Source organism: Oreochromis aureus, unplaced genomic scaffold (assembly GCF_013358895.1).
Source record: "Oreochromis aureus strain Israel breed Guangdong unplaced genomic scaffold, ZZ_aureus HiC_scaffold_105, whole genome shotgun sequence".
Classification (NCBI taxonomy): domain Eukaryota; kingdom Metazoa; phylum Chordata; class Actinopteri; order Cichliformes; family Cichlidae; genus Oreochromis; species Oreochromis aureus.
Genome location: NW_024108722.1, coordinates 186,829 through 197,777, shown reverse-complemented (window position 1 = coordinate 197,777; position 10,949 = coordinate 186,829). Strand labels below are relative to the sequence as shown.

Genomic DNA, 10,949 nt, shown 5'->3' with positions numbered 1-10,949 from the left:
GCTGAAATCCAGCGGTGGACTGAAAAAATAATTCACGCCATGAATTTCACTCCGGGCCACTTGATGTTTTTCAACTCTGTGACCAGGTCAAATTTTTTCTCTAAAAACATTGAAACATTCACATTAATGATATTATTGGATGTGCAGCCCAGAGATCTGTGAGTGCTGCTGATGCTGTGATGAGAGCAGACAGTCTATAGATGAGGATGACACGAGTAACACCTCAGTGTATCATCACAGGTATTTTCTTACGTGAACATGTAGAGTTACATGACATCTAGGCGAAAATTTACCACTTTTCCAACTCATGTGGTTTAGAAATGATGTAAAAATCACTGTTTAATAAAACAGGACACTGTAGAAATCCGTGAAAACACCGCCAGAACACTGCATTTTACACTAGCGAGTCGTCCTGAACACCTCCTTATGAGTGGCGGAAAAAAACAACATTGTTTTTCAGTCATTAAATGCCGCTTTGGGTTGCGCTACGTTTACGAAACGGTTTTGGCCGGTCACTGCCGGCGTTGTCCTAAATCTTAATCTACACTCCAATCACAGAAAAAGGAGTGGAGACACCAACTCACCCCACATTCACTTTATCTAATCTGTAGTAATATTTGGCACAATCTTTACTTGTATACCTTCCCGCTATGCAGTTTTGATGTTTTTTAAATATACAGCAAACAAAAGTGGAATATTTTTTGAATACTATTTCTGGATACGAGTGGAGACCTCTCCTATTGCCAAACTCAGGACTATTGTCTCCACAACTGAACTGGAGATGCTTGTCCACACCTTCATTTCCTCCCGGCTAGACTATTGTAATGCGCTCTTCTCCTGTGTATCTAAGGCTTCACTAAATCGGCTCCAAGGGGTTCAAAATGCTGCAGCAAGGCTTTTAACCCACAGTAATAAATTTTCCCATATCACTCCTATACTAAAATCCTTGCACTGGCTTCCGGTTGGGTATAGATATAAGTTTAAAATCCTCACCTTTACGTTTTTTTGTTCCCCCCGTCCCGTTTGGATCTTTGGCCATCAGAATTGTTGTCTGAAGGCCAAGAGAGATGCCAAGCGGATTTACTTTACCAAGTGGATCATCATGGCCTTGCCATATTGGTCCATTTGATTGACCTTTATTATAATTATGTATTTTTATTTATTTTCGGTTGTTACAGTCGGGACAGACATGACTGGGGGATAGGACAGGGAGAAAGAATGAAAGAAAGAGAGGGAGAGAAAGAAAAATAGAGGGGAGAAGAGATGGTGAGAAAGGGGGGAAGAAAGAAAGAGAAAACAAACAAAACACCTGGATCACCTGTATGGAGAAAAAAAAACAGCAACATAATAAATACAGCACCATCACATTAAACTAGCTAGCAGTAGATAACAGTAGATACTAAATATTAAATGTTATTGTGCAGCACGCAAGATAGACAGCGCACAATGTGCTTTGAGGTAGCAGCCAAGAAAGGTGTAGTTTGTGTCTGTGAACACCTGTGTGTACACCTGTGTGGATAAGCATGCTTGTATTCCAAAGGTTTCTCCATGTAACGATCTGCTAGGGAGTGTGGGGAGCCATAGCCCCGTCCCCCAGGGCATGAAGCAGGTATGGAGGAGATCCAGGCCCCAGACATCCAGAGGCCCCAGAGTACGAGGACCCAAGGAGGACCACCAAAGGGGGGGAACCGTGCCACCCTCCTGGGAAGAGCTGAGTAGCCCCAAACGAGAGGTCACCCAGCAGCCACAGAGCAGAGGCCTGAGGGGGTTGCAGTGGCGTGCCCGCGGGCTCTGCCGGCAGCCAGCTGCGCCAGAGAGGACCGAGCTTCAGGCCCAGAGGCCAGAGGCCTGAGGACACCCCACCCCGGAAGGGGCCCAGCCGGCCACAGGCGCCAGGCCCGCCAATCGGCCACCAGGAGTGAGCCGGTACATACATGAGTGCCCAGCCCCAGTCGACTAGAACCACCAGCACACCAACGTCTGAGGGCATCAGCCACCGGCAGGGAGTATGGTGAGGGGAGATAGGCCTCCGTGCTTTGGAGGGCCTGAGATGTTCCCAGAGGGTGGAGTCTAAGACCCAACCTGACATATAGACACAGGCGAACAGGCGCACGCAGACTCAAACGTGTATTCCCACCCCATATATACAAACCAAATACTCGGCACTTACCCAACGTGTAGACAGACACAAATAGACACTGCACAGACAATCACACTCCCAAACATACTCTATATCCCAGGTCCAGGTACCCCCGCCCCCAGAGGGGCAAGCCGCACCTAGACCCAGGAGGTGTAACCCTTCTCTCTGGGGTGGAGGCAAGCGGACCGCCTCCTTATCTGCAGTAGCAGGGAGGCCCCGCATCCCAGACCCCAATCTGACGGCCAGCACCTCCTCCCAGCCCCCAGCCCTGACGGCTAACAGAACCGGGGTGAGTGAAGACCCCAAACCTCCCTCCACCCGCTCATATGTAGTGTTGCTGTGTGCTGTTCTAAAGTGCATTTAAAACACAGGAGGGCATGGTGCTTCCTGCCAGAGAGCAGCACGGCTCCTCCCGAAAACCCTCAGTGTCTACATGCCTATATGCCACCTTTACGTTTATGTCTCTACAAGGTGAGGCCCCCACCTATATCACGGAGCTTCTCCAACCCTACTCTCCAAAGCGGACTCTTAGATCCACTGATTGTGGTCTTCTATCTATTCCACGGACCCGTTTGAAAACAAAGGGGATCACACTTTTCAAACCCTGGCTCCAATACTGTGGAACGGTTTACCCCCCGCTACGCACCATTGACACTGTGGCTTCTTTTAAAAACAGCTTAAAACACATCTGTTTAGACAGGCATTTGGGTAATGTTCGTGTGTAATATGTTGTTTTATCCTATATTTATACTGTACTATTGCTTTGTTTGATATGCTTTTATACTTCCTTTATATTGCTATATTGTTTGTTTGACATGCCTTCATTCCCATGTGAAACACTTTGTAACAGCTTCTTGTCTTAAAAAGTGCTATATAAATAAATTTTACTTACTTACTTACTTACTAGACCTCTCAACAAGGTTTACCCTTATAAACAGCACATCTGCATAAATGACTGACACTAACACTACTGGCTAAATAATGGGCCATGAGGTCAGTTTCATGATCATTAATATGTAAACGATGGCCATTGATCAATGGCCATTTTTTGTCAGTGGTATTAGCGCCAGTAGATAAAGTAGGCAAAGTTAGGCAATCACTTTGCCTCAAAGTGACTCTGGGATGAGTTGGTGTCTGCACTCCTGCTTCTTTGATTGGAGTTTAGATTAAGAAAATGCTCACAGCTGTCACTGAGTGCTGGAAAAAGCGAGCTCAGTGACCAGCAAAGAACACTGTTTTTTTTTCCGCTGCTCGTAAACATTGCACAGCTGCGTGAAGTATAATCTTGCGTTCCAGACAGAAGAATACCGTGGGGTTTTTTTCACCACTCATAAGGAGGTTTTCTGGCGGGAGTTTTTGTGACATTTTACGGCGTCCTGATTTAAAAACACCACCTTAAATAATCAACCTTCAGCCAGTTTATGGGAAATTTGAAACATTTTCACACTTTAATTTCCTTGATTATATTTTCAGGCCGTTGTCTATTAGTAAAAAATATAAATAAATATGGGGACAAAAATATTCAATATAAACTGAAAAATAAGACAAAAATCAGTGTGAAATTTAGAGAAACACCATTTTCATGTCAGATCTCAGCTTGTAGCGTCTGTCTGTTAGTTTGTGTTTCTTATTTTTGGTCAAATTCTCACCAAACTGTTGTGATAAAAGTTAAAGTTAAATATTTATTTAATTTCCACAGAGTAACTTTGAGTTTGTTACTGATTTATTTATGGAAACTCTGCTAATGAAAGATAATCCTGAAAACATTTCCTTGTGAAAACGAGCTTAATGTCTGCTTCATTTTCACAATTTTGATGTTTTTAGTTAAATATATTTAGTTATTAATGAGGATGTTTGCTGGTTTACAAAATCATCTCAGAAAACAGTGAATTTCCTCATAAATAACTTAAATATAAGTGACTGTGATCTTCAGCACAGTAAAGTGTCAGGACTGTTACTCTCACATGAATGTTCATTAAGATGATTCATAAAGAGGCCGTGGACAGTGAACGGGTCATTAAGCTGTCTCTACTTTCAGCCTGTTACAAATTCAACCCTGTTTGATTCTACTTTTTCCATTTTTATATTAAATATAACATCAGGATGCAAATTAATGGAATCTGAAAATATTATCTGAGGCAAATGTCGTCAAAACTGTGACGTCTCAGCACATTTACCATCTACTGTGGATGATAAATTATTTCATCATAAGCTGCTGTTGATGGTGTCTGACATATTTTCTTTTTTCTATAATTTAATTACAGCATGTGATTATTTGTGAGGGACGTCTGAACTGAGACACGGAGTGACTTCCTGTGAGCTGCAGGAACAGACAAACACATTAAGATGGATCCTGAGCAGCAAACTCAGATCCTGATCCTGGGTTTAAGTTTCCATCCCCTGAAACTGTAGCCTGTTATTGTTCTAACAAAATCGTCTAACTGTGAGAAACTACACACCAGACTGTCCTGAGGTTTTTCTGGAAGCTTCCACTGAAGGAGAGTTTCAGTCTAGGATTGTATTTATTAAAAGTCAAATATTAGTTCACAGTAATTTTAAAACAAATACACCTCAGACTGATTATTTAGATCCTGATGTTTTTTTTGTCATTAATCAGTTATTGAGAAATTGTAGCAAAAACAACCATCAAGGTTTCAGAGACAAAACATCCTAAATATAAACTGAAAACTGCAAATATCACAAATGTATCTTTATTATTTGATTATTTTGATTAACTAATCAGTTAACCAACAAATTATATCAGTTCATACAAACATGATCCTAAAGGCTGTTTGAATTAAATTCAATTAAAGCTTCCCAGACTGTAGTTCTACATTCATTATGAATTATTATGTTAATAATTTAAATCTGTAATCTGAATGAAATATTTAATGTGTGTACAAACATGTTTAGTACTGAAAAACAAAACACACACTGAAAATATTAACAGCAAGTATCAGTAAAAAAAAATGAAACGTGAACAAACCTCCAGTTTGGTTGAAGCGAGGCTTTAAAATCTCAATACCGGCTTTGAACGTCTGCTGGGAACCCACAATGATCTTAGTCTGTCTCTCCCAGTACTGCTGATCTGTGTTCCTGGCAAACCAGTCCTGTTTGGGCACTGGTTTCTCCATGTTGCTGTCATAATAATTAATCTGAACATCATCAACCAATCCAACAGCCACAAACTCTGGGAAGTTTGGGACTTGAGAGGACGCAGTGTAGAAATACTTCAGAGAGTGGGTCACTGTAAGAAACAGTTAATGTTGTGAGATCTCAGGAACACAGACTTATAAATTATTTTATTTTTTAAATAACACAATAAGAAAAACTACAGCACATTAAGGACATCCTGTAATAATCCTGCTGTCCCTTCAATAAACACAAAATAGATTTATGAATAGATATTCTGTGTTTTATGTCATTTTTCTGATCATCTTTTATTCAAAAATGTAATTTTGTGTTTTGCAACAGATTCTAGTTTGAACCTGATTTTCACAGAAAGCTTTACAGTTCTAAAATTGGTGTTTGTCTTTCAGTTTGGTTTAATTCCGTTTTCATGATTAATGGTTTGAACTCATTATAACTTTAATTTGAGTATATTTTTATTTTATTGTCAGTGTTAAATAAAAGTACACATTATTTTTAATCTGTTTTGCTTTTGTTACCTGCTGAATTAACCATAAAGTCGATTAAGTTTCTTTTTCTTTCTTCTGAATCAAGCAGCATGACTTCTAAAGTGAGTTGTTCTCTTTTCTATTTCTATTTTTTATATTATAAATTATGTGACTTGATTTCATTGTTTTGATGTGACTTTTCAGACTTTGTTTTTTTCATAATTTCAGTGTTGGATTTTCTAAATATCAATATCGGTGCTTCTTCTTTCTTTTCATAGACTTTGTTGAAGCTTAAAATTGTTACAGAAAGCTTTACTTTCAATATCTTTGATCGACAATATTATCAATAAAACCAAAGCTCATGTTAAGTAACTGTTATTGGGATAATATTATCTTATAAGCATTTCGCATTTTATCTTTTATTTTGTAATCAGGTTTGCAGGAGAGTTTTCAGTTATCAAAAGTCAACAGAAACAGCAATTTGAAACAACAATATAGAAGAAGTGGAAGCAGAGCAACTACGGACGAAAGTTTCAGCCTGTCTCAGCAATGCAAAGCCCCCAGCATCCAACATCACCATGGAGGAGAAGGCACTCACATCACTTAGTGATGACAACAACATTATCATCCTTCCGGCAGACAACAGTAGGTGCACAGTATTGCTAAACCAGAAAGACTATCATGAAAAAATTTTGTCACTACTCAGTGATGAAAATACTTATGACCCCCTGAAACGAGACCCAGGAAGTGGTTACAGGAAGAGGGTGATAGACTGTCTGAAGCAGTTAGAACAAGACAAGGCTATTGACCGGACCTCATACCACAGGCTGTACCCAGGGGAGTCTACATCACGTCTGTATGGTTTACCGAAGATACATAAACAGGGTGCACCTTTAAGACTGATTGTCTGCATGATCAACTCGGTCACCTATAACATCTCCAAGTATCTGGCTTCGATCCTCAACCCGCTGGTGGGCAGCTCTGAACACCAGATCCAGAACACCCTGGATTTTGTTGAGAAGGTGAGAGATGTCATTATGGAGGCAGATGAAACCATGGTCTCATCTGACGTTACATCTCTCTCACTTGCATCCCAGTCATGGAAGCGTTGGAGGTAGTCCGTAAGAGATTACAGGATGACACCAACCTCAGCAACTGGACCACTCTCAGCATCGACCAAGTGTGTTTGCTTTTGGAACTGTGTCTTCATTCCACCTACTTCACATACAAGGGTCAGTTCTACAGGCAGAAACATGGGTGTGCCATGGGCTCCCCAGTTTCACCCATCGTGGCTAATTTGTACATTGAAGAAGTGGAAAAGAGGGCTTTGCTTTCCTACCCTGGAACACCACCAAGCCATTGGTTCAGATATGTGGATGACACCTGGGTGAAAATCAAATCTAAGGACGTACCACATTTCACGGATCACATTAACTCGGTGGACCGACACATCAAATTCACCAGGGAGGGTATGAAAAGTGGCAGGTTAGCCTTCTTAGACTGTGAGATTTCCATCAGTAATGGGGGACATCTAAAAGCTGACGTGTACCGTACACCTACACATACGGATCAGTATCTAAGGTTTGACTCTCATCATCCACTGGAGCACAAACTGGGTGTCATCAGGACGCTACAACACAGAGTGAACACCATCCCCACTGACACAGCGGCCAAGGAGGCAGAAGAACAGCACATCAAGAAGGCCCTGAGTAAATGTGGTTATCCCAGCTGGACTTTTGTCAAAGCTGGAAAGGCACCTAAAGAAAGCTCCGGCCGATCCAGGAGAGAAGGACAACCGCTGCCCAAGCGAAAACCTGTAGTGATCCCATATGTGTCAGGAGTATCGGAACAGTTGAGACGCATTTTTTCTAAACACCGGGTCTCTGTGGCTTTTAAACCCCAAAACACGCTGCGCCAAAATTGGTCCACCCCAAGGATCGGGTCCCCGACACAAACAGAGTAACATAGTGTACGCTGTTAAGTGCCAGGAGGATTGCCAGGATTTATACATCGGGAAATCAAACAACCTCTAGCGAAGCGGATGGCACAACACAGAAGAGCTACCTCGTCAGGCCAGGACTCTGCAGTCTATTTACACCTACAGGCCAGTGGACACTCTTTCAATGATGAGGATGTACACATCCTGGACAGGGAGGAACGCTGGTTTGAGCGCGGAGTCAAGGAGGCCATTTACGTGAAAAGGGAAAGACCATCTCTGAATCGAGGAGGGGGCCTAAGGGTACATCTTTCGCCATCGTACAATGCTGTGATTGCAGCTATTCCCCAACTCTCTGTGAATGGTACTCATGGCCATTGATCAGTGGTCTTTGATCAGTGGTTGTTGATCAATGGTCATGAGAATTTGCATAATTATGATTAAGGAACTGACCTCCCAGCCCATTGTTCCTTCAGGGGGTTGGTTTCAGTCATTATGCAAATGTACTGTTTATAAGTTTGGGGAAACCTGCAGTCAGCTGAGACTGAAGAAGTCACTTGAATGAGTGACGAAACGTTTCTCCCACAAAACACTACGTCCAGATGAACAGATTCAACTTTTGGAGGTCAACAGATTTAATATTTGTGTTACTGACCAAAGCACATCCAAGGTTAAAAACTCTTCTCATTAGCGCCCCCTGGTAAATTGCAAAACTTTTCTGGCATTTCTCACCTGCAGCTTCTTATTGATCATTCAGCAGTGATACCAACATTAGCTCATGCTGGTATATAAAGTGTTTTGGCACTTTACATTCATAAACGGTCTGATATTATAAAGTAATAATGATTTAATTTGTATCTCAATTAAGTTCAACTGAATTCTATTTAATATTATTTATATAGTGCCAAATCACAATAAAAGTCACCTCAATGAAGCAATAACAGAAAAACAGTGAACTTCATATCCGGGTGTAACTCCTTAGTTACGATATATGTGCGCATGTTTTTCAAACAGGAAGTATTCACAAGCATGACACTGGTGAATAATATTGAATACATTAAAAAGCAGGAGTCTTTTAACTTTTATTAAACTCCATCAAATGACATGTGGCTCTTCATATACAGCGTATACTGAACAAATAATTAAACATCTAAAATTTTTACAGATACTTTGTGTTAAATGCACTTTAATGATTAGCTGTTGTGTGAAAAAAATTTAATCCCTCATCAAAATTAAAATGGTATTCAGTTTTTAAAATAACATTTTTGATTATTGTCACCAGATTATCAACGAGCCTCCTCACTGATCTTTTATTTGTTGGACTGTTTGAAAACACAGCAGAGTCACAACGTTTAAAAATGCGTCATGAACGATTTAAAGACGGAACTCATCAAACAGTTTTGGACAGAAATCGCCTTGTTTTAATCTTTGCCTTATTTCTTTATTTCTTTATTTTTATTTATTAGCTAAACTTATTTTATCATCTAAACTTCAATGTTTATTATTAGCGATTGAAGAGATAAACAGACGATTTAATTACCTGTATAAAATAATAGATTTATTTCTTAACATTCACATTATCTACAAGGATCTATTGCAGCTAAATGTTTAGCGTACAGGAACTCTCTGGGGAGCAAAGAATCTGTCCATTTGTATTTCAAATTACATACATTTAACATAAAAAGACCTAAACATAAAAGTCAAACTGACCTGCCGCTGCCCCCTGTATTCCCAGGAGAAGAAGGAAGATGAAGGCCTTCATTGTGACCATAAAAATCCAAACCTTTAACAGACTTTACGCGTTATTTTGTCCAGAAAAGGCGCCTCTGTGCTTCCAGCTCCCGTATCAAAGCTTCAACACGAGAAACCAATAGAGACGTCACCATCGACCTCTATCTGAGCCAATAGGAATTTACTCTGAGAAAAAACGTCACTTAAATCTGGGTTAAACGCACCCATTAATGTTATCAACGAAAGTGAAAGTAAAATATCCTCATTTGAATTATGAAGGAAGAGTCAGGGTCAGTTTCATTTGGGCTTTTTTAAAATTTCATGACATACGTATTTTATGTTTTGGCGCTGTAGACGGTGTGCAGAACCAACACGTTCTCACTCCCAACTCGTCAAATGTGTGACGCATGGTCAGGGTCCCTCTGCTTCACTTATCGACGCGCAGAGTACCCCCCTTGCGTCGAGAATTGACGTGCAGGGTCCTCTTGTTGAATACTATAGAGCTCCCTAAACGTTGTTTATTGACGACAAAAGATTGCCGCGGAAGAGCCTGTTGTCCATATATTTATACATTTCACATTGTAGTGACGTATACAGAACACAATAAATTATATAATGTAAACAACTACCTGAGAAACAGCAGATACGGCAGATAAATTAATTATAGGCTATTACTTTTGTATCGTTTATTGCATTTATGGAGGGCAGTAGGCGGTCCTAGCCTGTTTGGCGCCCTGGGCGAAGACTCCCTCTGGCGCCCCCCCCCCACACACACACACACACAGGATTATACATTAACATAGAACTTTTGTCGGAACCATACTGAATTTCACAAGAGAAACATACACACACACAGATATGAAGAGAGAGAGAGTAAACAGCTACCAAACAGCCATCATAATTTGTCATACAATGAGAACAGGACAAATCAACAATTGACAATGACTAATTAATATTAAAATCTGTAACATAATGTATTGTTTGGAGTTTAGTCTGTTACTGTTACTATTTTTACCATTTCTTCTTGGAGCAACTGTAACCCACATCATTTCCTTAGGGATTAATAAAGTATTCTGATTCTGATTGTTTCAGGATGACCTGCCATCATCCAATGACACATCTGCTTACCTGTATCTTTTGCTCGTTTCTCCTCCTCTTCTTTTCTCTTTTTTCTAAACTGAGCACCTGATGGCTTTGAACCCAGGATTCAAATCATGAATACATAATGGGCTTGGATTTACAACATTATGAATGAAATGTGCTCTATTTGGAAGCAGCAGGTCTCCCTCCCCTTTCCACGGGTTGTGTGTGAGACTTTAAATCATCAAAACATAAAATATAAATTTTAAATTGTTATTGATCCCTTTACCCGTAGTCCTAAAGTGTATATTTATTTTCTTACTCTTCTTATATTTATTGTTTGTTTACTTGCACTGCTGTAACTGGAGCCTCGTCGTCTCGTCTCTCTATATACTGGACTGTATGTAGCGGAGATGACAATAAAGTTTACTTTGACTTCAGCAGC

The 10,949-nt window shown here is 40.4% G+C and overlaps 1 protein-coding gene across 1 annotated transcript; it reads right to left on the bottom strand.

Moving 5' to 3' along the window:
* Nucleotides 1-5,034: 5,034 nt before the first annotated feature.
* LOC116334975 (class I histocompatibility antigen, F10 alpha chain-like) lies at nucleotides 5,035-9,561 on the bottom strand. Its single transcript, XM_039607621.1, has 2 exons — nucleotides 9,404-9,561; nucleotides 5,035-5,387 (listed from the first exon to the last, which is right to left on the bottom strand). The coding sequence occupies exons 1-2, from the start codon at nucleotides 9,462-9,464 to the stop codon at nucleotides 5,050-5,052; spliced, it is 399 nt and encodes a 132-aa protein (XP_039463555.1). The 5' UTR covers nucleotides 9,465-9,561; the 3' UTR covers nucleotides 5,035-5,049.
* Between the last annotated feature and the right edge of the window lie 1,388 nt (nucleotides 9,562-10,949).

Excerpts from the sequence above, each read along its gene's own strand:
- LOC116334975 (XM_039607621.1), bottom strand. The coding sequence starts at position 9,464 with ATGGTCACAATGAAGGCCTTCATCTTCCTTCTTCTCCTGGGAATACAG. Across the intron at positions 5,388-9,403 it reads AATACAGGGGGCAGCGGCAG|TGACCCACTCTCTGAAGTAT; the intron begins GTCAGTTTGACT and ends TGTTTCTTACAG.